The sequence below is a fragment of the Thalassophryne amazonica genome, chromosome 10 (assembly GCF_902500255.1).
Source record: "Thalassophryne amazonica chromosome 10, fThaAma1.1, whole genome shotgun sequence".
NCBI lineage: Eukaryota > Metazoa > Chordata > Actinopteri > Batrachoidiformes > Batrachoididae > Thalassophryne > Thalassophryne amazonica.
The window spans coordinates 3,917,030-3,944,127 of NC_047112.1; the positions used below are offsets into that span (position 1 = coordinate 3,917,030).

The 27,098-nt window shown below is 47.3% G+C and overlaps 1 protein-coding gene across 9 annotated transcripts in view; it reads left to right on the top strand.

Annotated features, from left to right (window-relative positions):
- Window positions 1-27,098, top strand: part of patj (PATJ crumbs cell polarity complex component) — a 254,271-nt gene that overhangs the window by 152,047 nt on the left and 75,126 nt on the right. For all 9 annotated transcript variants that reach the window (XM_034179316.1, XM_034179318.1, XM_034179317.1 and 6 more), the window contains 9 exons: window positions 644-934; window positions 1,011-1,116; window positions 1,196-1,259; window positions 1,803-1,883; window positions 2,551-2,622; window positions 2,750-2,927; window positions 3,006-3,116; window positions 3,198-3,257; window positions 3,647-3,743. In XM_034179316.1, coding sequence (XP_034035207.1) covers window positions 644-934; window positions 1,011-1,116; window positions 1,196-1,259; window positions 1,803-1,883; window positions 2,551-2,622; window positions 2,750-2,927; window positions 3,006-3,116; window positions 3,198-3,257; window positions 3,647-3,743 — 1,060 coding nt within the window. The remainder of the gene's footprint in view (window positions 1-643; window positions 935-1,010; window positions 1,117-1,195; window positions 1,260-1,802; window positions 1,884-2,550; window positions 2,623-2,749; window positions 2,928-3,005; window positions 3,117-3,197; window positions 3,258-3,646; window positions 3,744-27,098) is intronic.

A 27,098-nucleotide genomic window follows, 5' to 3' on the forward strand; every position in this document is an offset into this window, starting at 1 on the left:
AAGGTAAAAATGTCTTAGTGGGATTTTAAATTTTAAAATGTCTGTTAGTGGGGTTTTAAATTTAAAAATGTCTGTTAGTGGGGTTTTAAATTTTAAAATGTCTGTTAGTGGGGTTTTAAATTTAAAAATGTCTGTTAGTGGGGTTTTAAATTTTAAAATGTCTGTTAGTGGGGTTTTAAATTTTAAAATGTCTGTTGGTGGGGTTTTTAAGTTTGAAATGTCTTAGTGTTTTTTAAAAAGTTTTAAAAATGTTTTTGTGGGGTTTCTTTAAGTTTAAAAATGTCTGTTAGAGGGGGTTTTTATATAGTTTTTGAGTTGATTTTTTTATTCTCTCTTTCCATTTGAATGTGTTTGACCCTTGTGTGAGTGTGCAGGTAGAAACATGAGTCAGGTCGAGCTCTGTTTAGGCTTCAGTCAACATTTATGTTGTCTGGTTCAGATATGCACCAAGTGTGTTTCTGACAGATGCACATGTGATATAACCTTCTTACTAGTCACTCAGGTCATGCTTTCCATGTAAATATAATCCACATACTGATCAACGCTATCACGATACAGGAAATAATTTGTGCAAAAATCTTGAATTTGTGGCTTTTGTCTTTGACCTTTTAGTGCTTTATTTCTTCTCTTATGTCCATGTCAGAGTTCCAGTGACAGCGTCATTCTACCCGAAAACCTTCACAAAAATGAGGAGGAGGAGGAGCCAGAGCTGATCTTGGATGGAGGCGTCCCCCGTTACACCTCTGTGACTTCTGACCTTCTGCCTGTGACAGCGGAGGAAGATGGGAGAGAGATGGCTGTGGATGAGGAAGAGGTGGAGGAGCTGCAGGAGGAGAAGGTGGAGAGCACAGTGGATTCCCTCCCCAGGAGAGGCCCTCCATCGTGGGAGGAGTGGAAGCTGGCCTCCTCGAGCGGGTCAGTGGGAGCAGAGGAGGTCAGCGCACCACAGGGTTTGTTTAGGAGCTGGCTGGATGTGGACTCGGCTTTCTTGAGCTGGTTTCTCCTTTCAGATTTTGAGAGAAAAGGAGCATCAGGAGTTTGGTGTGGAAGAGGAGATAAAGGAGGCCCTGCAGAGCTCAGACTACGAAACCAGCTGGACTCCTGGGAATCGTCTGGGTGAGATGGGATTGCTGCTTTATGAAGGCCAGACTTCAACAACCTGGTTCATGCTCTAACACCTTCATGTCTTTTCCAGGATTTCCAGACTTCAGAGACAGTGAAGCCAACTCGGAGCTCACTCTGACGGACACAGACACCGAGTCGGTGCCTCCTCCTCCTGTCAACACTTACATCTGTTCTTCTCTGTCTCCTCCTCTTTTTTCTTTCCCTCATTTCTTCCTGCTTCTGCTTGTCCTCCATCTCATCTCTTCCCCTCTCTTGTTTTGTCCTCATGCTGTCTCCTCCTGTGCTCCTTGTTGTTCAGCTGTTTGCAGTCCTCTGTCTCCCTCTGCTGGTTAAATGTATCTTGAAGTTTTGATGTGTGATGAAAATATTTGTCTTTTTTATTCGAAACGTTAAATTTTGTCAAATTTTAGCTGGAGATATTTGGACATATTTATAGAAACTTCGGGGTCTAAAATTTTAAGTTAATTATTTTCCACTGACAGACTTTGGAGATGAATAATGATGGATCTCAGTGTGGGAAATTCTGATCCAGACTTTGTCAGTTGGCTCACGTTACCTCTGAGTCACAGTCTGATATTTCTACCAGCATGTTGATTAACCTGGAGAGTGTGAAAATAGATTACTGTTCATCAAAGGAGGTACACTTTTTAATTTGGTTTTGATTTTTCTTTTTTGAGGTCTGTGAGGGTTCCTGACTCCAGCAGGAGGAAGAGGCGGAGCCAGGCCAGAGTTTCTCTACCAATCGGAGGAGTCCAGCGGTAGGACTTAAGATCCACCTGACATCAGTCAGTGCTGGTTTTTATTTCACACGGATACAGCTTTGGCTGGTTCTGGTCACGGCCCGCCTGTGAACAGCACTCTGGGTCCCCTGTGGGTCATCTGTCCAGGTTTCAGTTTGCGCTCTGTTCAGTCCTCATGAGGTTTTTGTTTGTTTGTTTTTGTTTGTTTGAGCAGTGAATTCTGTCCTGGGGTCTGAAGAGAACGTAGAAAAGAACCAAACTTTGTGGACAGATGTTGACATCATCAACAAAACTGAATTTATCTGAACTTTTAAAGAGGAACCACATGAACTAAAGTTTGCAGGAGAAGTCCGAGGACATGCCCACGTATCACCTGATACAGATGTGGCTGGTCCGGTGGTCTGTCTGGGTGGTTCTGTATTGTGGCACTTGACCTTTGCTGATTTAGATTACCAGGATATAAGCGATGAGTGCTTTCTTAACTTGGTAACGGTAACTTGATGCTGAATTGAGGGTTTTTTTTTAGTGGGGAGGTGATGGTCTAGTGGCTAAGCGTTGGGCTTGAGACCAGAGGATCCTCGGTTCAAATCCCAGCCTGACCGGAAGGACAGTTTGTGGTTTCAGCCAAGAAACATTCTTTCATTCTTTCGTTGCCTCTTATCCGGGCCGGTGTGTGTGTCCACAGTGACCTTCCTGAACGAGAGGATGGGGAAGGGGAGGAAACTCCCACTTTCAGCCACTGGGGGCCCCCACGCAGGTACCACGTCCATGTCTATCCATCAGTATTTGTGTCCTCGTGGGGACCTTCATCATGTGTCCATGATAACTGTAAGTGTCTGTCTGGGCTCATGTTGTTGTTGACCAAGTGTCTCTGTGCTCCACAGGGTGGAGGTGTGGCTGGAGGAGGACCAGTCTCTGGGTCTAAGCATCGTGGGGGGGCGTGATGTCATCAAGCGTCTGAGGAACGGGGAGGAGCTGAAGGGAATCTTCATCAAACAGGTTTTACCGGGCAGCCCCGCTGCCAAGACCCAGTGCCTGAAGACTGGCGACAAGATCCTGGAGGTGGGGCCAAGTCTGTCACCTGGGTGTCTGAGCCGGGTCCAAAGCGCCGTCACAGTTTCTTTAAATGTTTGTACGCAGGTATCAGGTGTGGACCTGCGGGCCGCCAGCCACGAGGAAGCAGTGGGTGCCATCAAATCAGCTCCCAGCCCCGTGGTCTTCATCGTGCAGAGCCTGTCTGCCACCCCGCGGGTACGAATACACACCTGAACATCAGCACGCGGACGCCACGTGCACAAACAGGCGGTGTAATCAGTCTGATGTGTGTTACAGCCTGTCTCTGTAATGGCTTCCAGCTACAGCAAACACAAAGCAAAGAGGACAGACTCTCCGGTGAGACCACGACTCTGCTCCTGCATCCGTCGAGTCACCTTTCCAATGAACCATCGCTCATTCCTGCCATTCCCATTGAAGGCTGTTCCTGAGAAACACCAGCAGTTCTGTGTTCTGGTTCTGGTTCTGGTTTGTGATCACAAACCAAACCTGAAACTCAGAGTCATGTGGTGTCCTGCAGAGGGTAGCAGAGCTGCAGCGCCTTCTCCAGGAATATTTTGAAATTATAAAATACATTTTTACTGAGATACCAACGATGAAACTATTCAGTGTAGTTTGAAGATGTAGAAATAAATTAAAATACTTTCATGTTTGATTATTTTACTCGTGCAGCTGTAGATTATGAGCTGATGTTCATGTTTAATCGCTCACTGTTTGTTTGTTTGTAGAAACCAGCAGTGTTGCCCCCTCTCAGGCAGCCCCCACCCTACAGACCGCCCATGCAGGCAGACCAGGACCCTAACCCTGATCTGGAGCAGGCCAAAGGTCAGCACCACACACACACACACACACACACACACACACACACACACACACACACACATACATACACTGGTGTCACGGTCTATGCAGAACCCTCAAGCAGACCAGACTCAGTGGGGTGACCCTCTGCACAGGCCATGCTACCGACACAATAGACACCACAAATTTACAGGAAATTTTTTGGCGTCCATGCACAGGACAGGAGGGTTTCAGAAACAGACTCCACACCCATCTCTGGATGGAGCTGCACCTCAAACAGAGAGAAAGAACAGAATCAGGCATCAGAAAGACAAGAAATACAGTATAATTTGTCAGCATTAAACAACAAGAAAAACAGGAAATACTAAGGTGATCGCCGGCCACTAGCCCTAAGCTTCACTAAAAGACCCAGAATTTAGATAAAGTTGAGGCCGCGGCACGCTCGGTGCACTTGCTGTGGTACTCAACACCAAGGTACCTGTGTGCTGGATCATGTTCAGGGAAGGAGACTACATGGTCATAGGGTCATAATCAGTTTCCCTTCCGAGTCTTTAAGTAATTGCTAAGTTGACACTAAGTTGTTCCAGCGGTACTCGAGGATTCTGGTGGAGAGACAGACAGCAGCCCTGAATCCTCTTCACAATGATCCCGGCACAGAGACCAGTACAGTCCAGAGGGTCATTGTTTCCTTTCCACACAGTAATATCGAGGTCTTTCCTCCAGCCTATGTGTTTAAAACAGTCTTGACAAATTAAATTTGGGATGCCGTGTCAGTGACAGTCTGGAAAGCAGTGAGACGTCTGTGCTGATTTCTGTAGAAGTCACAGTGCTGCAGGATTCAGTCTGTTTCATCACCGGTGTGGGAGTCCCGTGTCCATGGTGCTGTTCTGGTGGCTGAAACCAGACTGCAGCAACTCATAGTCTTCACATTTTACAATGTCGAGGAGCTCTGACCTATTTTTACTGTGGTTAAGATATCTGTGGGGGTGACTGGGCAGTGCATGGATGCATAGCTGCTGAGCTCTTAACAACCGATTAAAATATACCCCCTAAAAACTCAAGGATCTATCAGTTTGAGTTTAAAAAGCAGTTATGAGTGGGGGTAGACATAAAAGAGGACCGAGAAACACAAAGAAAACTGAATCCGATGAAGATATGTCAAAGAAAGACGAGGAGCAAATCCAAGAGGAAGATGGCGACGAGCTAGCTGCTGATAGCGAACAAGAGGCTAATGCTAACGCTAAAAGCACTAGCAATGAAGGAGAATCCCCAACGCTATTTGAAATTCAAAGGGATCTTCAAAGCATTAAGGGCGACTTTAGAGAAGCACTTCAAGAAACTAAGGTTGAAATGTTCAGAGACCTTAAGGCTGAGATGGTGACGATCACTCAGAGCATAACTAAAGAGCTGTCTGACCACGCGGCTAAACTCGAAAAACACGACAATGCCATTGTCGAGGCCGAAGGACACATCGCAGAAGTTGAAGAGAGCTGTGTTGTTAATAAAGACGCCTTACTTGATATACTGAGGGAACAATGCAGGCTTAGGGAGAAGGTTATCGACCTACAAAGCCGATCCAGGAGAAATAATATACGGCTATATCAGATACCTGAAGGGGCTGAAGGAGCCTCCATGGTGGATTTTGTAACGAGGTTGCTAAACACGGAGTTACAGCTACCGAAGGGTATGTTTCTCCAAAGTCAAAGAGCCCACAGAGCATCTCCACAAAAACCTGGTCTTGGCGCAACTCCAAGGTCAGTGATTGTAAATTTCTTACAGTTCGAAGTAAAGGAGACCGTCCTCAGGCTGGTGTAGAAGAAGAAGATTATGATAAACGGGAAACAGGTTTATTTCGACCATGATTATGCATATGAGGTACTGGAAAAACGTAAGGCGTATGGAGACATTAAAAAGGCGCTCAAAGAGAGGGGCATTCGCTTCCAAACGCCCTTCACCAGGATCCGCATCCACTGGAACACCGGACCGCGAACGTACAGCGACGCGGAAGACGCAGCGAGGGACAGAGAGTGAGATCATAGAGGATAGGATTCGTCGTGCTTTTCCTTGGGAAGCAGTGGACAGAGGAGACACCATAGAAAGCAGAGTGAGACACAGACTTCAAGAGTTTAGACGAGGAGACGGCTCATAAACGGGCATTGGGTATGCTCCATGGTATTTTTGCACAATTGAGGTAATAGATTAAGTTTTCTCGGTCTGTATGTCCATCCATCCATCCATTTTCTTCCGCTTTATCCGGAGTCGGGTCACGGGGGCAGCAGCTCAAGCAAAGCTGCCCAGACCTCCCGATCCACACACACCTCCTCCAGCTCCTCCGGGGGAACCCCAAGGCGTTCCCAAGCCAGCCGAGAGATGTAGTCCCTCCAGCGTGTCCTGGGTCTTCCGCGGGGCCTCCTCCCAGTGGGACGTGCCCGGAACACGTCTCCAGCGAGGCGTCCAGGGGGCATCCGGAAAAGATGCCTGAGCCACCTCAACTGACTCCTTTCGACGTGGAGGAGCAGTGGCCCGACTCCGAGCTCCTCCCGAGTGACCGAGCTCCTCACCCTATCTCTAAGGGAGCGCCCAGCCACCCTGCGGAGGAAACTCATCTCGGCCGCTTGTACCCGCGATCTTGTTCTTTCGGTCATGAGCCAAATCTCATGACCATAGGTGAGGATCGGAACGTAGATCGATCGGTAAATCAAGAGCTTTGCCCCCCTACTCAGCTCTCTCTTCACCACGATGGTCCGATACAGCGACCGCATCACTGCAGATGCTGCACCGATCCGTCTATCGATCTCACGCTCCATCCGTCCCTCACTCGTGAACAAGACCCCGAGATACTTAAACTCCTCCACTTGAGGCAAGGACATGCCACCGACCTGAAGAGGGCAAAGCACCTTTTTCCGGTCGAGAACCATGGCCTCGGATTTGGAGGTGCTGATTTTCATCCTGGACGCTTCACACTCAGCTGCAAACCTCCCCAGTGCACGCTGAAGGTCCTGATTTGACGAAGCCAACAGAACCACATCGTCCGCAAACAGCAGAGACGAGATTCTGTGGTTCCCAAACCAGACCCCCTCTACACCCTGGCTGCGCCTAGAAATTCTGTCCATAAAAATAATGAACAGAACCGGTGACAAAGGGCAGCCCTGGCGGAGGCCAACGTGCACTGGAAACAGGTTTGACTTACTACCGGCAATGCGAACCAAGCTCCTGCTGCGGTCGTACAGGGACCAGATCGCTCTTAGCAAAGGACCCCGGACCCCGTACTCCCGGAGCACTCCCCACAGGGTGCGCCGAGGGACATGGTTGAATGCCTTCTCCAGATCCACAAAACACATGTGGACTGGTTGGGCAAACTCCCATGAACCCTCGAGCACCCGATGGAGCGTGTAGAGCTGGTCCAGTGTGCCGCGACCAGGACGAAAACCACACTGCTCCTCCTGAATCCGAGGTTCAACCATCGGTCGAATTCTCCTATCCAGTACTCTGGAATAGACCTTACTGGGGAGGCTGAGGAGTGTGATCCCCCATAGTTGGAACACACCCTCCGGCCCCCCTTCTTAAACAGAGGGACCACCACCCCGGTCTGCCAATCCAGAGGCACTGTCCCCGATCGCCACGCGATGTTGCAGAGGTGTGTCAGCCAAGACAGCCCCACAACATCCAGAGACTTAAGGTACTCAGGACGGATTTCATCCACCCCAGGAGCCTTGCCACCGAGGAGCTTTCTAACCACCTCGGTGACTTCGGCCTGGGTAATGGATGAGTCCGCCTCCGAGTCCCCAGTCTCTGCTTCCTCTTCGGAAGACTTCACGATGGGATTGAGGAGATCCTCGAAGTACTCCTTCCACCGCCTGACAACATCCCCAGTCAGGGTCAACAGCTCCCCACCCGCACCGTAAACAGTGTTAGTGGAGAGCTGCTTCCGCCCCCTGAGGCGTCGGACGGTTTGCCAGAATCTCTTCGAGGCCGACCGATAGTCCTCCTCCATAGCCTCCCCGAACTCCTCCCAGACCCGAGTTTTTGCCTCTGCGACCGCACGGGCTGCGGCACGCTTGGCCTGCCGGTACCTGTCAGCTGCCTCTGGGGTCCCACCTACCAACAAAGATAAGTAGGACTCCTTCTTCAGCTTGATGGCATCCCTTACTTCTGGTGTCCACCACCGGGTTCGGGGATTGCCGCCGCGACAGGCACCAGAGACCTTGCGACCACAGCTACGAGCGGCCTCATCGACAATGGAGGTAGAGAACATGGTCCATTCGGACTCCATGTCTCCAACTTCCCCCGGGATCTGGGAGAAGCTCTCCTGGAGGTGGGAGTTGAGGACCTCACTGACAGAGGGTTCCGCCAGTCGTTCCCAGCAGACCCTCACGATACGTTTGGACCTGCCAGGTCTTACCGGCTTCCTACCCTCCCAGCGGATCCAACTCACCACCAGGTGGTGATCAGTTGACAGCTCTGCCCCTCTCTTCACTCGAGTGTCCGAGACACGTGGCCGAAGGTCAGATGATACGACTACAAAGTCGATCATCGACCTCCGGCTCAGGGTGTCCTGGTGCCACGTGCACTTATGGACACCCTTGTGCTCGAACATGGTGTTCGTGATGGACAAATTGTGACTAGCACAGAAGTCCAACAACTGAACACCACTCGGGTTCAGATCGGGGAGGCCGTGCTTCCCGATCACCCCCCTCCAGGTCTCACTGTCGCCGCCCACGTGGGCGTTGAAATCCCCCAGGAGAACAATGGAGTCCCCAGTCGGAGCGCTATCTAGTACCCCTTCCAGGGACTCCAGGAAGGTCGGGTACTCTGCACTGCTGCTCGGCTCGTAGGCCGAGACAACGGTGAGAGACCTGTCCCCAACCCGAAGGCGTAGGGACGCGACCCTCTCGTTCACCGGAGTGAACTCCAACACTTGACGACTGAGCTGGGGAGCAATAAGCAATGCGACCCCAGCTCTCCACCTCTCCCCGTGTGCGACGCCATAAAAATGAAGCGTCCAGCCCTTCTCCAGGAGTTGGGTACCAGAGCCCAAGCTGTGCGTGGAGGTGAGCCCGACTATCTCTATCAATCAATTTCAATCAATCAATTTTATTTATATAGCGCCAAATCACAACAAACAGTTGCCCCAAGGCGCTTTATATTGTAAGGCATGGCCATACAATAATTACGTAAAAACCCCAACGGTCAACGGTCGGTATCTCTCAACCTCCCGCACAAGCTCAGGCTCCTTCCCCCCTAGCGAGGTGACATTCCATGTCCCAACAGCTAGGGGCTGTGAGCATGGACCGGGCCACCCGCCCTCGACCGCTACCCAATCCTCTCTGCACCCGACCCCCATGGCCCCCTCTGCAAGTGGTGAACCCTTAGGAGAGCGGGCCCACGTCATTCTTTCGGGCTGAGCCCGGCCGGGCCCCATGGGCTAAGGCCCAACCACCAGGCGCTCACGCACGAGCCCCAACCCCAGGCCTGGCTCCAGGGTGGGACCCCGGCTCCGCCATACCGGGCGACGTCATGGTCCTTGATCTTTTACTGGTCATGGAGGTTCTGAACTGCCCTTAGTCTGACCCGTCACCTAGGACCTGTTTGCCTTGGGAGACCCTACAGGGAGCACAAAGCCCCCAACAACATAGCTCCTAGGATCATCCGGGTACGCAAACTCCGCCACCACGATAAGGTGGCAGCTAGAGGGGGTCTGTATGTAAAAAGTTTAAATATAAATCAGTTGATTGTACATAGAGATTAAGAGTTGTTGGACATATTGTGGCCACGGAATGCATTTGCTGGTTCAGCATTCCACCACAAGGGGGAGCCCCGACCCTGAAAACGGGCTTTTCTTCTTGCTCTCCAACAGAGACCCACAGGTGTCAGATGACCCTGAGGATAGGGAAGACCTTTTTCTCTTTTTCTTTTTTATTGTGTGTTCTTTGTTCAGGTTTAACAGTGGGAGTTATGTTGGTGCATTTTATTTGTGAGAAGATTATAGAGAAAGGTTGGATAAGTATAGAACAAAATTATATTAAGGGTTGACAAAATGCTTAAACGTTTTTCACTCAATGTGAATGGGCTGCAAAGTGTAATTAAACAAGGTAAAATATTGGCTAAATTAAAAAGGGAGTACATAGATATTGCATTTCTACAAAAAATGCACATGACAGCGCTGGAACATGAAAAACTCAGAAGACAGGGTTTTAATTATGTATATTACTTATCAAATGGCGTGAAACATACAAGAGGGGTGGCTATCTTAATATCCAGTAAAGTACAATTTGAGCATATGGCAACGATTAAGGACAAGGAAGGCAGATACGTTATGGTAAAAGGCAAAATTCAAGGGGAACTGATGACATTATATAACATATATATCCCACCTGGTACTAAAACTGATTATGTTAATATATTAGAAAAAGCAGTGACAGAGAGTCAAGGAATACTTATTTGTGCTGGTGATCTGAACATTTCATTAAATCCGCATATTGATTCTACTAGTAATAGATTGTTTCAATCTCAGAAAATAACAGAAGATCAATCAATCAATCAATCAATTTTTTTTTTTATATAGCGCCAAATCACAACAAACAGTTGCCCCAAGGCGCTTTATATTGTAAGGCAAGGCCATACAATAATGATGTAAAACCCCAACGGTCAAAACGACCCCCTGTGAGCAAGCACTTGGCTACAGTGGGAAGGAAAAACTCCCTTTTAACAGGAAGAAACCTCCAGCAGAACCAGGCTCAGGGAGGGGCAGTCTTCTGCTGGGACTGGGTGGGGCTGAGGGAGAGAACCAGGAAAAAGACATGCTGTGGAGGGGAGCAGAGATCGATCACTAATGATTAAATGCAGAGTGGTGCATACAGAGCAAAAAGAGAAAGAAACAGTGCATCATGGGAACCCCCCAGCAGTCTACGTCTATAGCAGCATAACTAAGGGATGGTTCAGGGTCACCTGATCCAGCCCTAACTATAAGCTTTAGCAAAAAGGAAAGTTTTAAGCCTAATCTTAAAAGTAGAGAGGGTGTCTGTCTCCCTGATCTGAATTGGGAGCTGGTTCCACAGGAGAGGAGCCTGAAAGCTGAAGGCTCTGCCTCCCATTCTACTCTTACAAACCCTAGGAACTACAAGTAAGCCTGCAGTCTGAGAGCGAAGCGCTCTATTGGGGTGATATGGTACTACGAGGTCCCTAAGATAAGATGGGACCTGATTATTCAAAACCTTATAAGTAAGAAGAAGAATTTTAAATTCTATTCTAGAATTAACAGGAAGCCAATGAAGAGAGGCCAATATGGGTGAGATATGCTCTCTCCTTCTAGTCCCCGTCAGCACTCTAGCTGCAGCATTTTGAATTAACTGAAGGCTTTTTAGGGAACTTTTAGGACAACCTGATAATAATGAATTACAATAGTCCAGCCTAGAGGAAATAAATGCATGAATTAGTTTTTCAGCATCACTCTGAGACGAGACCTTTCTGATTTTAGAGATATTGCGTAAATGCAAAAAAGCAGTCCTACATATTTGTTTAATATGCGCTTTGAATGACATATCCTGATCAAAAATGACTCCAAGATTTCTCGCAGTATTACTAGAGGTCAGGGTAATGCCATCCAGAGTAAGGATCTGGTTAGACACCATGTTTCTAAGATTTGTGGGGCCAAGAACAATAACTTCAGTTTTATCTGAGTTTAAAAGCAGGAAATTAGAGGTCATCCATGTCTTTGTCTGTAAGACAATCCTGCAGTTTAGCTAATTGGTGTGTGTCCTCTGGCTTCATGGATAGATAAAGCTGGGTATCATCTGCGTAACAATGAAAATTTAAGCAATACCGTCTAATAATACTGCCTAAGGGAAGCATATATAAAGTGAATAAAATTGGTCCTAGCACAGAACCTTGTGGAACTCCATAATTAACTTTAGTCTGTGAAGAAGATTCTCCATTTACATGAACAAATTGTAATCTATTAGACAAATATGATTCAAACCACCGCAGCGCAGTGCCTTTAATACCTATGGCATGCTCTAATCTCTGTAATAAAATTTTATGGTCAACAGTATCAAAAGCAGCACTGAGGTCTAACAGAACAAGCACAGAGATGAGTCCACTGTCCGAGGCCATAAGAAGATCATTTGTAACCTTCACTAATGCTGTTTCTGTACTATGATGAATTCTAAAACCTGACTGAAACTCTTCAAATAGACCATTCCTCTGCAGATGATCAGTTAGCTGTTTTACAACTACCCTTTCAAGAATTTTTGAGAGAAAAGGAAGGTTGGAGATTGGCCTATAATTAGCTAAGATAGCTGGGTCAAGTGATGGCTTTTTAAGTAATGGTTTAATTACTGCCACCTTAAAAGCCTGTGGTACATAGCCAACTAACAAAGATAGATTGATCATATTTAAGATCGAAGCATTAAATAATGGTAGGGCTTCCTTGAGCAGCCTGGTAGGAATGGGGTCTAATAAACATGTTGATGGTTTGGATGAAGTAACTAATGAAAACAACTCAGACAGAACAATCGGAGAGAAAGAGTCTAACCAAATACCGGCATCACTGAAAGCAGCCAAAGATAACGATACGTCTTTGGGATGGTTATGAGTAATTTTTTCTCTAATAGTTAAAATTTTGTTAGCAAAGAAAGTCATGAACTCATTACTAGTTAAAGATAATGGAATACTCAGCTCAATAGAGCTCTGACTCTTTGTCAGCCTGGCTACAGTGCTGAAAAGAAACCCGGGGTTGTTCTTATTTTCTTCAATTAGTGATGAGTAGAAAGATGTCCTAGCTTTACGGAGGGCTTTTTTATAGAGCAACAGACTCTTTTTCCAGGCTAAGTGAAGATCTTCTAAATTAGTGAGACGCCATTTCCTCTCCAACTTACGGGTTATCTGCTTTAAGCTACGAGTTTGAGGGTTATACCATGGAGTCAGACACTTCTGATTTAAAGCTCTCTTTTTCAGAGGAGCTACAGCATCCAAAGTTGTCTTCAATGAGGATGTAAAACTATTGACGAGATACTCTATCTCCCTTACAGAGTTTAGGTAGCTACTCTGCACTGTGTTGTTATATGGCATTAGAGAACATAAAGAAGGAATCATATCCTTAAACCTAGTTACAGCGCTTTCTGAAAGACTTCTAGTGTAATGAAACTTATTCCCTACTGCTCGGTAGTCCATCAGAGTAAATGTAAATGTTATTAAAAAATGATCAGACAGAAGGGAGTTTTCAGGGAATACTGTTAAGTCTTCTATTTCCATACCATAAGTCAGAACAAGATCTAAGATATGATTAAAGTGGTGGGTGGACTCATTTACTTTTTGAGCAAAGCCAATAGAGTCTAATAATAGATTAAATGCAGTGTTGAGGCTGTCATTCTCAGCATCTGTGTGGATGTTAAAATCGCCCACTATAATTATCTTATCTGAGCTAAGCACTAAGTCAGACAAAAGGTCTGAAAATTCACAGAGAAACTCACAGTAACGACCAGGTGGACGATAGATAATAACAAATAAAACTGGTTTTTGGGACTTCCAATTTGGATGGACAAGACTAAGAGACAAGCTTTCAAATGAATTAAAGCTCTGTCTGGGTTTTTGATTAATTAATAAGCTGGAATGGAAGATTGCTGCTAATCCACCGCCCCGGCCCGTGCTACGAGCATTCTGACAGTTAGTGTGACTCGGGGGTGTTGACTCATTTAAACTAACATATTCATCCTGCTGTAACCAGGTTTCTGTTAGGCAGAATAAATCAATATGTTGATCAATTATTATATCATTTACCAACAGGGACTTAGAAGAGAGAGACCTAATGTTTAATAGACCACATTTAACTGTTTTAGTCTGTGGTGCAGTAGAAGGTGCTATATTATTTTTTCTTTTGAATTTTTATGCTTAAATAGATTTTTGCTGGTTATTGGTAGTCTGGGAGCAGGCACCGTCTCTACGGGGATGGGGTAATGAGGGGATGGCAGGGGGAGAGAAGCTGCAGAGAGGTGTGTAAGACTACAACTCTGCTTCCTGGTCCCAACCCTGGATAGTCACGGTTTGGAGGATTTAAGAAAATTAGCCAGATTTCTAGAAATGAGAGCTGCTCCATCCAAAGTGGGATGGATGCCGTCTCTCCTATCAAGACCAGGTTTTCCCCAGAAGCTTTGCCAATTATCTATGAAGCCCACCTCATTTTTTGGACACCACTCAGACAGCCAGCAATTCAAGGAGAACATGCGGCTAAACATGTCACTCCCGGTCTGATTGGGGAGGGGCCCAGAGAAAACTACAGAGTCCGACATTGTTTTTGCAAAGTTACACACCGATTTAATGTTAATTTTAGTGACCTCCGATTGGCGTAACCGGGTGTCATTACTGCCGACGTGAATTACAATCTTACCAAATTTACGCTTAGCCTTAACCAGCAGTTTCAAATTTCCTTCAATGTCGCCTGCTCTGGCCCCCGGAAGACAATTGACTATGGTTGCTGGTGTCGCTAACTTCACATTTCTCAAAACAGAGTCGCCAATAACCAGAGTTTGATCCTCGGCGGGTGTGTCGTCGAGTGGGGAAAAACGGTTAGAAATGTGAACGGGTTGGCGGTGTACACGGGGCTTCTGTTTAGGGCTACGCTTCCTCCTCACAGTCACCCAGTCGGCCTGCTTTCCCGGCTGCTCGGGATCTGCCAGAGGGGAACTAACGGCGGCTAAGCTACCTTGGTCCGCACCGACTACAGGGGCCTGGCTAGCTGTAGAATTTTCCACGGTGCGGAGCCGAGTCTCCAATTCGCCCAGCCTGGCCTCCAAAGCTACGAATAAGCTACACTTATTACAAGTACCATTACTGCTAAAGGAGGCCGAGGAATAACTAAACATTTCACACCCAGAGCAGAAAAGTGCGGGAGAGACAGGAGAAGCCGCCATGCTAAATCGGCTAAGAGCTAGTAGCTACGCTAAGCTAGCGGATTCCTACAAACACGCAAAGTGAATAATGTGTAAATAATTTAGAGGTGATTCAGCAGAATGAGTGCTTTAGTTAAGGCACGTAAAGATTACACTGGGAAACAAATCGTAATCTAGATAACTAGATCAATCTAACTGCGCAGATTAAACAGCTAACAGATACAGAAAAACACCGCTGTGCTCCGGAACAGGAAGTGATACAATACCGCAGTGAGAGCCATCATTAGATAAACCTAATGATGTCAACTGGCTTAGTGGATATATGGAGATTTTTAAATCCAACCATTAGAGACTATACTTTTTATTCTGCTCCACATTCTTCATACTCAAGAATAGATTATTTCATTACTTTTGGTACAGACATGGATAGGATACAAAAGTGTCAAATTGGGGCAAGATCACTCTCCTTTATATCTGTTTGTTACCATGTCTCAACAACGGAAATTAACATACTGGAGGCTGAATAATAGTATATTAAATGATCAGATATGTGAACAAATGTCTAAAGAAATAACTGAATATTTAGAAATTAATGATACTGATGAAATAACTCCACCAATACTGTGGGATGCATGTAAAGCAGTGATGAGGGGGAGAGTGATCTCTATATCCTCTCATTTGAAAAAACAGAGGATTGAAAACTTTAAAAATTTACAATTAGAATTATTGATGTTAGAAACTAAACATAAAGGTACGTTAGATGATCAAACAAGATTTGAAATAAAGAAAAAAGAAATCAGATAGATGAGCTATATAATCAAGAAATACAACACAAGTTACTATTCATTAAACAGTTATGAAGAAGGAGTTAAACATATAAAACAACTCGCATACAAATTGAGGAAACAAAAATCAGAAAATACAGTTTATAAGATAAAAGACCCACTGACTAATGAAATTCATAACCAATCAAATAAAATTCAGGAGTTTTTTAAAACAACAACCTCTCATAAACAATGATCATATAATGGAAAGTTTGTTGGAGTCACTGAACTTGGCCTCTGTTTCAGAAAAAGAAAATGAGATCTTAACAGCACAGATTACGAAGGAAGAGATCTACTTGGCCATTGGACGACTTAAGAGTAACAAGTTGCCTGGCCAAGATGGATATACTGCAGAGTGGTACAAGAAATTAAAGGATGCACTAACACCATTATTATTAAAGACATTTAATTGGGTTTTGACAAATGCAGAGACGACTCCTTCATGGAGGGAAGCTGTCATTTCCATGATACCCAAAGAGGGAAAAGACAAGGCAGAATGTTCCAACTATAGACCAATAAGTGTGTTGAACTTGAATTATAAAATTTTTACATCAGTGTTAGCTAAAACATTGGAAAAGATTTTACCGGGGATTATAGAATTAGATCAAACAGGATTTGTAAAATCTCATCAAACTCATGACAATACGAGGGCTGTCCATAAAGTATAGGTCCTTTTTATTTTTTTCAAAAACTATATGGATTTCATTCATATGTTTTTACGTCAGACATGCATGAACCCTCGTGCGCATGCGTGAGTTTTTCCACGCCTGTCGGTGACGTCATTCGCCTGTGAGCACTCCTTGTGGGAGGAGTCGTCCAGCCCCTCGTCGGAATTCCTTTGTCTGAGAAGTTGCTGAGAGACTGGCACTTTGTTTGATCAAAATTTTTTCTAATCCTGTGTGACACATCGAAGTGGACATGGTTCGAAAAATTAAGCTGGTTTTCAGTGAAAATTTTAACGGCTGATGAGAGATTTTGAGGTGACACTGTCGCTTTAAGGACTTCCCACGGAGCGAGACGTCGTGCTGCGCTCTCAGGCGGCGTCATCAGCCTGTTTCAAGCTGAAAATCTCCACATTTCAGGCTCTATTGATCCAGGACGTCGTGAGAGAACAGAGAAGTTTCAGAAGAAGTCGGTTTCAGCATTTTATCCGGATATTCCACTGTTAAAGGAGATTTTTTTAATGAAAGACGTGCAGACGGGTCCGCGCGTCGGGACGCAGCCGGCGCGGAGCGATGGCACAGGAAAAACACCTCTGTGTTGATAACTATTTGTAAAATCCAGGCGGCTTTTGATGGCTTTCAGTGGAGTGAGTATATGAGAAATTGTTTAACAGCTGGACATGTTCCAACTTGTCCTTAAGGCTTCCAACGGAGGTGTTTTTCCTGTGGCGGAGCGTCGCGGCGGATGCACGTCTTTCATTAAAAAAATCTCCTTTAACAGTGGAATATCCGGATAAAATGCTGAAACCGACTTCTTCTGAAACTTTTCTGTTCTCTCACGACGTCCTGGATCAATAGAGCCTGAAATGTGGAGGTTTTCAGCTTGAAACAGGCTGATGACGCCGCCTGAGAGTGCTGTGCGACGTCTCGCACTGTGGGAAGTCCTTAAAGCGACAGTATCACCTCAAAATCTCTCATCAGCCGTTAAAATTTTCACTGAAAACCAGCTTAATTTTTCGAACCATGTCCACTTTGATGTGTCTCACAGGTTTAGAAAAAATTTTGATCAAACAAAGCGCCAGTCTCTCAGCAACTTCTCAGACAAAGGAATTCCGACGAGGGGCTGGACGACTCCTCCCACAAGGAGTGCTCACAGGCGAATGACGTCACCGACAGGCGTGGAAAAACTCACGCATGCGCACGAGGGTTCAAGCATGTCTGACGTAAAAACATATGAATGAAATCCATATAGTTTTTGAAAAAAATAAAAAGGACCTATACTTTATGGACAGACCTCGTACGTATTAGAAGATCACTACAAATTATAAAGCATATAGATGAGAATAAAATACAAGCTGTGTTACTGAGTTTGGATGCCGAAAAGGCATTCGACTCAGTGAGATGGGAATTTTTATTTAAAGTTATGCAAAAATTTGGATTTAATGAATTTTTTATTAAAGCACTGAAGGCTCTTTACAATAAACCAATAGCTCGGATCAAAATTAACGGGGCGCTCTCTGACTCTTTTGGGTTGGAAATATCTACAAGACAGGGTTGCCCATTAAGTCCACTCTGCTTTGCAATATTCATAGAGCCACTTGCTCAATGGATCAGACAGAACAATAAGATCACAGGAATAAGGCTGTCAAACACTGAACAGAAACTGGCATTGTTTGCGGATGATGTTTTAGTTTATTTGTCTAATCCTACAGAGTCACTGCCAGAGCTATTCACGGTCCTGAGAGAATACAGGTCATTATGAGGATATAAATTAAATGAACAAAAAACCCATGTTCTAAGTTTTAACTATAAACCCTCTCAATATCTAAAACAAACATATAGGCTAAATTGGGATAACAAATGCATTAAATATTTGGGCATATATTTACCAATTGATATATCTAATTTGGAAGAAATTAATTATGGTCCCTTAAAAAAGGAAGTAAATAAAGATATAAATAGATGGAATTTGATACCCTTTCTGAGTTTAACATCAAGGGTGGACATTATAAAGATGAATGTTCTCCCTAGAATGCTGTACCTATATCAGTCAATCCCAATTAAGAAACCAGATAAATATTTTGTGGAACTGGACAAGATTATCTCTAGATTTGTGTGGGCAGGGAAAAAAACCAAAGGTGAAGTATAAAACTTTACAGCTCTCCAAAGAGAGAGGAGGATTAGCACTTCCATGTTTCCATGATTACTACAGAGCTTCACAATTGCGCCCCTTGGTAGGTTGGTGCAAACCTAACTACAATTCTAAATGGAAGATAATTGAGTGTAAATCAACACATAATCTGCCAGTCTGTATGTTAATAGGTGACCCATCATTACTGGATAGTTTATCAACTAACGCTAAGATTTTACTTGGCTTGGAGTGATGTACTAAAAAGATTTAAGCTTCATGAATATGCAGGACTCTTCAAGTGGTTTGTGTATGACCCGGAATTTAATCCGACCAGACATGACTCAAGCTTTAAAATGTGGTGTAAAAGCGGCTTAACAACATATTGTGTTGTGTGGGCCGCTGAAGAGGAGGTACTGCTGGCCCACTACCACCAGAGGGCGCCCTGCTTGGAGTGCGGGCTCCAAGCATGAGAGGGCGCCAGACCCAGAGGAAGTGACAGCTGTCACTCATTACTCCAGCTGTCACTCATCTACACCACCATATAAGCCGGACTGCAACTCCACCTCCCCGCCGAGAAATCGACTACCAGTACCAAGGTAATTTCTCTGCTGACTGACACATTGTGTAACCAACTGAACTTCTGTTGCAGCCGTTTTCCTGAAGTGTTGCCTTGTCTGGAGGATTGGCGTTTGGTGTGACAGTGACGGCTTCACCTCGCACCCCCTCCCAGATAAGTGGTTGATCAGGAGCTGCACGAGTGTGTGTGATTTGGAGGTGGAGGTGCTCCCTCCTAACGGTGTCTGGACTGTACATTACTGAGTGTGCGGACTCACACTCATACATCCTCTTTCTGTTTTCTGCCAGCAGTACCAGGGTTGACAGCCGAAGACAGAGGCCACCTGGGGACTCGGGACTTGGCGGCTCCGGTGTTCTTCAGACCGTTGGTGGTGGAGGCCGTGTGGGACGCGGCTTCTCTCTCGTCGGGCATCTTCTATCTTCGAGCCTGCCCACACGTCACCTGGTGTTTATTGACTGTGAAAATTACGACACATTTCGTTGTGTATTATCACAACATTAAATTGTTACCTTTTGGCTTACTCATTGTCCGTTCATTTGCGCCCCCTGTTGTGGGTCCGTGCTACGACACCTTCGCAACAGGATTTCTCGGCCTTCGTCATGGACTCCGAGGGGCGTCAACTCCAGCTTGAACGGCCAATGGAAGAGCCAGGAGCGCAGGCGTCAGCGGGAGGCGGGTTGAGTGAGCTGCAGCAGATCTTAACCGCCTTCAAGGCCCGGTTAGAATTAGTGACCGAGCAGAGTGTCCTCCTTAATCGGAGGGTGGAGGCTCTCACCGCCAGGGTGGAAGCGCGCGATCAGGGCGCTGCTGCAGCCACTCCTCTGGCTGGTCCTGGGCCTGTATTAGACGTTCCACTGGTCGTTCAACGAACCCCCCCACCGTCCCCTGAAGCATACATAAGCCCTCCGGAACCGTACGGGGGCTGTGTCGAGACGTGCGCGGACTTCCTCATGCAGTGTTCGCTCATCTTTTCACAGCGCCCCGTCATGTACGCATCAGACGCTAGCCGGGTAGCTTATGTTATTAATTTGCTTCGAGGAGAGGCACGCGCTTGGGCTACGGCGCTTTGGGAGCAGAATTCACGGCTCCTAACGTCTTATACTGGGTTTGTACGGGAATTCAAACAAGTGTTTGATCATCCCAACAGAGGCGAGACCGCTTCGAACGTGCTGCTGTCGATGAGACAGGGGCGTCGTAGCGCAGCCGAGTATGCAGTCGGGTTCCGCATCGCGGCAGCGAGGTCCGGCTGGAATAACGTTGCGCTCTGCGCCGCCTTTGTAAATGGACTGTCCCCGGTCCTTAAGGAGCACCTACTGGCCAAGGAGGAACCGCGGGAATTGGACGGGCTGATCGATTTGGTTATACGTTTAGACAACCGTTTAAATGAGCATCGTCGGGAGCAGGCCGGGAGGCATGACCGGGCACGAGTCGTCCCTCCCCCTTCCGGTTCCGATAAGATGACGTCGTCCCCACGCTTCACTGCCAGAGAGCTCCGTGTGGCTACAGCTCCCCCTGCTGAGGAGGCTAGGGACACGAGCAGGGCCAAATTAAAATCAAACATCAGACAAAGGAGGCTGGCCCGCGGGGAGTGTTTCGTCTGCGGCTCTTGCGAGCACATGCAGAGGGACTGCCCTAAAACGGTCAAACTACAACGCCCATCCTTAGAAACTGGGCTAAGGGTGGGTCATAACACGCACGTGGGAAAACCCCGCAAATCTGCACGAATCCCAGTAACAATCCTTTGTGGGGATTTAACCCTTCATGCCCCAGCACGGGTCTGAAGGGAATCTGCTGGACAGCAGATGGGTAAAGGAAGTAGGGCTCCCTCTGGTGGCTCTGCCGGCACCATTGCAGGTGCGAGCACTAGATGGCACCCTGCTTCCATTAATCACACATCAGACACAACCAGTGACTTTGGTTGTGTCTGGGAATCACAGGGAGGAGATAGTGTTCCATGTAACACCTTCTACCTCCCGCGTGATTTTGGGCTTTCCATGGATGGTGAAGCACAATCCCCGGATAGATTGGCCGTCTGGGGTTGTGACGCAGTGGAGCGAGACCTGCCACCGGGAGTGCTTAGGATCCTCGGTTCCTCCCGGCACTACGGCTAATGAGGAGGTCAAAGTCCCCCCCAATCTATCGGCGGTGCCAAAGGAGTACCACGATCTTGCTGACGTTTTCAGCAAAGACCTGGCACTCACTCTTCCCCCGCACCGACCGTATGATTGTGCCATCGATTTGGTCCCGGGCGCTGAGTACCCGTCCAGTAGGTTGTACAACCTCTCACGTCCGGAACGCGAATCAATGGAGACCTACATCCGGGACTCCTTAGCTGCCGGGCTGATCCAAAACTCCACCTCCCCGATGGGTGCTGGTTTCTTTTTTGTGGGCAAGAAAGACGGCGGACTCCGTCCATGCATTGATTACAGAGGGCTGAACGAGATCACGGTTTGCAACCGATACCCGTTACCTCTGTTGGATTCAGTGTTCACGCCCCTGCATGGAGCCCAAATTTTCACTAAATTGGATCTTAGAAACGCGTACCACCTGGTTCGGATCCGGAAGGGAGACGAATGGAAGACGGCATTCAACACCCCGTTAGGTCATTTTGAGTACCGGGTCATGTCGTTCGGCCTCACTAACGCCCCTGCGACGTTCCAAGCATTGGTAAACGACGTCTTGCGGGACTTCCTGCATCGGTTCGTCTTCGTATATCTGGACGATATACTCATCTTTTCCCCGGACCCTGAGACCCATGTCCAGCATGTACGTCAGGTCCTACAGCGGTTGTTGGAGAACCGGCTGTTTGTGAAGGGCGAGAAGTGCGAGTTCCACCGCACTTCTTTGTCCTTCCTGGGGTTCATCATCTCCTCCAACTCCGTCGCCCCTGATCCGGCTAAGGTTGCGGCGGTGAGAGATTGGCCCCAACCAACAAGCCGCAGGAAACTACAGCAGTTCCTTGGCTTTGCAAATTTCTACAGGAGGTTCATTAAAGGTTACAGTCAGGTAGTTAGCCCCCTGACTGCCCTGACCTCCATCAAGGTCCCCTTCGCCTGGTCGGATCGGTGCGAAGCCGCGTTCCAGGAGTTGAAACGCCGGTTCTCGACTGCACCAGTTCTGGTGCAGCCTGATCCTGATCGCCAGTACATAGTAGAAGTGGACGCCTCTGACTCAGGGATAGGAGCCGTGCTGTCCCAGAGCGTGGAGGCTGATAAAGTCCTCCATCCTTGTGCCTTTTATTCCCGCAGGTTGACCCCAGCTGAACGGAACTATGACGTCGGCAATCGGGAACTTCTTGCGGTGAAGGAGGCTCTTGAAGAGTGGAGACACCTGCTGGAGGGGGCATCGTTGCCCTTCACGGTTTTCACAGACCATCGGAACCTGGAGTACATCCGGACCGCCAAGCGGCTGAACCCCAGGCAAGCCCGCTGGTCTCTGTTCTTCGGGCGCTTTGACTTCCAGATCACGTATCGCCCCGGGACCAAGAACCAAAAACCAGATGCATTGTCCCGGGTGCACGAAGAAGAAGCCAAAGCGGGGCTGTCGAACCCCACCGAGACCATCATCCCCGAGTCCACTGTCGTGGCCACCCTCACCTGGGACGTGGAGAAGACCGTCCGGGAGGCCCTGACAAGGAGCCCGGACCCGGGGACTGGCCCCAAGAACAGACTGTACGTCCCACCAGAGGCAAGAGCTGCCGTATTGGACTTCTGTCACGGGTCCAAGCTCTCCTGTCATCCCGGAGTGCGTAGGACCGTGGCAGTAGTCCAGCAGCGCTTCTGGTGGGCGTCCCTGGAAACCGACGTCCGGGACTACGTCCAGGCCTGTACCATCTGCGCCAGGGGCAAGGCAGACCATCGGAGGACGACGGGACTCCTCCAACCCCTGCCAGTGCCTCATCGCCCCTGGTCTCACATCGGCCTGGACTTCATCACGGGCCTCCCGCTGTCCCAGGGCAACACCATTATTCTCACGATAGTGGACCGGTTCTCCAAGGCGGCCCACTTCGTGGCCCTCCCGAAGCTCCCGACGGCCCAGGAGACGGCAGACCTCCTGGTCCACCACGTCATGCGGCTGCATGGGATACCATCGGACATCGTTTCAGATCGTGGTCCCCAGTTCTCTTCGCAGGTGTGGAAGAGTTTCTGTAAGGAGCTGGGGGCCACCGTGAGTCTCTCGTCCGGGTACCACCCCCAGACCAACGGCCAGGCAGAGCGGGCTAACCAAGAGTTGGAACAGGCCCTTCGCTGCGTCACCTCCGCGCACCCGGCGGCCTGGAGTCACCATCTGGCCTGGATCGAGTATGCCCATAACAGCCAAGTCTTGTCTGCTACCGGCCTCTCCCCTTTTGAGGCATGCTTGGGGTTCCAGCCCCCATTGTTCCCGCTGGTGGAGGGAGAGGTCGGTGTGCCCTCGGTCCAGGCCCACCTCAGGAGGTGCCGCCGGGTGTGGCGGACCGCCCGCTCTGCCCTGTTAAAGGCCCGGACGAGGGCCAAAACCCATGCGGACCGCCGACGTTCCCCGGCCCCACATACCAGCCCGGGCAGGAGGTGTGGCTGTCAACAAAGGACATCCCCCTCTGTGTGGACTCACCCAAGTTAAAGGACAGATACATCGGACCATTCCCCATCCTCAAGATCATCAACCCGGCCGCAGTGAAGCTCCGACTCCCAGCTTCACTGCGGGTCCACCCTGTTTTCCACGTGTCCCGTATCAAGCCACACCACACCTCGCCCCTCTGTGCACCTGGACCTACGCCGCCTCCTGCCCGGCTCATCGACGGGGAGCCTGCTTGGACGGTCCGCAGGCTCCTGGACGTCCGTCGTAAGGGCCGGGGGTTCCAATATCTGGTGGACTGGGAGGGGTATGGACCTGAAGAACGCTCCTGGGTGAAGAGGAGCTTCATCCTGGACCCGGCCCTCCTGGCCGATTTCTACAGACGACACCCGGACAAGCCTGGTCGGGCGCCAGGAGGCGCCCGTTGAGGGGGGGGTCCTGTTGTGTGGGCCGCTGAAGAGGAGGTACTGCTGGCCCACTACCACCAGAGGGCGCCCTGCTTGGAGTGCGGGCTCCAAGCACGAGAGGGCGCCAGACCCAGAGGAAGTGACAGCTGTCACTCATTACTCCAGCTGTCACTCATCTACACCACCATATAAGCCGGACTGCAACTCCACCTCCCCGCCGAGAAATCGACTACCAGTACCAAGGTAATTTCTCTGCTGACTGACACATTGTGTAACCAACTGAACTTCTGTTGCAGCCGTTTTCCTGAAGTGTTGCCTTGTCTGGAGGATTGGCGTTTGGTGTGACAGTGACGGCTTCACCTCGCACCCCCTCCCAGATAAGTGGTTGATCAGGAGCTGCACGAGTGTGTGTGATTTGGAGGTGGAGGTGCTCCCTCCTAACGGTGTCTGGACTGTACATTACTGAGTGTGCGGACTCACACTCATACATCCTCTTTCTGTTTTCTGCCAGCAGTACCAGGGTCGACAGCCGAAGACAGAGGCCACCTGGGGACTCGGGACTTGGCGGCTCCGGTGTTCTTCAGACCGTTGGTGGTGGAGGCCGTGTGGGACGCGGCTTCTCTCTCGTCGGGCATCTTCTATCTTCGAGCCTGCCCACACGTCACCTGCTGTTTATTGACTGTGAAAATTACGACACATTTCGTTGTGTATTATCACAACATTAAATTGTTACCTTTTGGCTTACTCATTGTCCGTTCATTTGCGCCCCCTGTTGTGGGTCCGTGCTACGACACCTTCGCAACAATATTGTTCTCTTTTTAAGAATGGCGGTTTTAGGAGCTTTCAGGACCTTAAGGACAAATTTGGATTGACAAATCACGATCATTTTAGATTTTTACAAATTCGAGATTTTGCTATTAAAAATTTCAATCAAAATATTAATTTTATCAAAGGTAATATTTTGGAAGTTTTTCTAAATGCATATGAAGATGTTCCTTATCAAAAAACTCTTTCAAAATTATATTTGTGTCTTCAAAGTTTAAGAAATCTTGATACTTATTATATTAAGACAAGATGGGAAGTAGAGGGCAACATGTCATTCACAATTGAAGAATGGGACAGAATCTGTAAACAACAGTGGTTGGTAACAAGTGCCCCATGTTGGAGGGAATTCAGCTGGAAAAATTTGATTAGATTTTTCTGTACTCCAGCTCAAACATCTAAATACTCAGGTCACAACAGCTGCTGGAGGCATGTGGTCAAGCAGAAGCTAACCATTTTCATATCTTTTGGAGTTGTCCCTCTGTGGCTCCATTTTGGAAGAAGGTTCATGGGGTCTTGGAAAAGGTTTTTGGAAAAAGGGTACAATTTAATTGTTGCATAATGTACTTAGGAGATTTGTCTATACTGCACCTCTCACAAGCAGATTTTTTTTTTAATGAGAGCATTACTAGTGGCTGCTAAAAAAGCTATAACCCGAAAATGGCTGAGATCAGAAACACCCACAATAAATGAGTGGATTGACCAGATATACAATATTTACAAAATGGAAAGGATTACTTTTAAACTCAGGTTGGAGATGGATATATTTGAAGATTACTGGTCAAAATGGTTGACATATGTATCGACAAAGAGGTCCGACTTTGTATGATGTCATATTTGGATATTGCCCCCACTGTTCTTTATCTGTTCTTGGTTTTTATAATTTTGTGTGTCTTTTTATTTGACAAAAATTTAATAAAGAGTGAATGGGGGAAAAAAGATATCTGTGGGGACAGGACTGTCCCCTCTGGGACAGTCATCACACTGGGACCACAGACAGTCACCCAGAGATTCCCTGAGGCGTGAATCCTGCCAGGTGCCACCGCGTGGCCTCAGGGCTCTAGGCGAGTCAATGCCTGTGATTCCACCTGCAGCGTGTTTCAGCCTCGTCCCTGAAGTGCATCTCCACTCTGTCGAGAATGTGGGCGGAGTCTATTTTAGCTGGAAACCGCTCATGTCAGGCTGCACAGAGCAGATCAACTTTACAAAATAATTCCAGTTTATTCCAAACCAAACGCAGCTGCAGAGCTGAGTGTAAGAACTGTGAAGACACCAGTACACAGGCAGGATGAGGATCCAGACACCTTCATAAGTCATTCTGTGGTCTGACGGAGAGCCGAGTTACTCCCACAGAGTGCAGAAACTCCAACTCTTCTTCTTTGGTTTCAGGCTGTGCAAAGGTTTTGTTTTGGCTGGATGTGACTGCCGTGACGTGTCCTCTCACACAAAGTGCATGTTCAGATCACAGCTTCTTGTTTGAGAAAATCCTTTGATGGAATATGTGAGTGTGTAAATTGGACAGGAAATGATGTTTGCTGATGATGCTGTGCTCTGTGCCTGGAGAAAGAGCTAACCTGAAGATTTAGCACTGTGGAGAGAAACAAGGACGATTAGACAATCAAAATCCAAAACCAAATGTCATAGATTCTGAAGTGTAAATTGCACTTGTCAAAAATGCCTCATGGAGAGGAAAAAACATACAGAAGTCGCATTTATTTTTGAAACATGATGCTACCACTTAATGCAGCAAGAAACAAAGAATTTTTTCTGCACTTTTTTCTACAAAACAAATACCGCGTTAAGCAGCACAAGCTAACAAGCTAAATAATATTGTATCAGGCAGAAAACCTGAGTAAACAGACAATCATGTGAGGCAAATGTGCAATGTAATTAAATGTTTGAAATGAATGAATGAATGGATTTATTCGGCACACACACAAATCTGAAAGAACAGAAACATACCAATAATATGAATGTTATATAAACAAGCCTGTGAGTCCGAAAGGGTGTGGGCAGAAGCAAAGCTAATCAACGCCCACCCCTGCTAGAATGAGTCCAACAATTATAATAGTCATAACCACATATACACAAATTCACAACACACTACATATCAACACAGACATACACTTAAATATTCAATTACATTTCAATTCATGTATAAGTAAGTTATGTATAAAGCGCCAAATCACAACAAACTTGGCCCAAGTCACTCCATATTAACCCTGCCGACCCCCAGAGCAAGCACTAGGCAACTGTGGTGAGGAAAAACTCCCTCTTAGGAAGAAACCTCAAGCAGACCAGGCTCTAGGGGGTGACCCTCTGTTTGGGCCGTGCATATATACCTCTATATGTACAAACATACACACACATTATATACGTATATACACATACACACACATATACACACTCACATATATACCTATATACATACTCACTAACACATAAATATACAATACATATATATACACATACATACATTTATACCTACATATACATACCCCTACACATATACA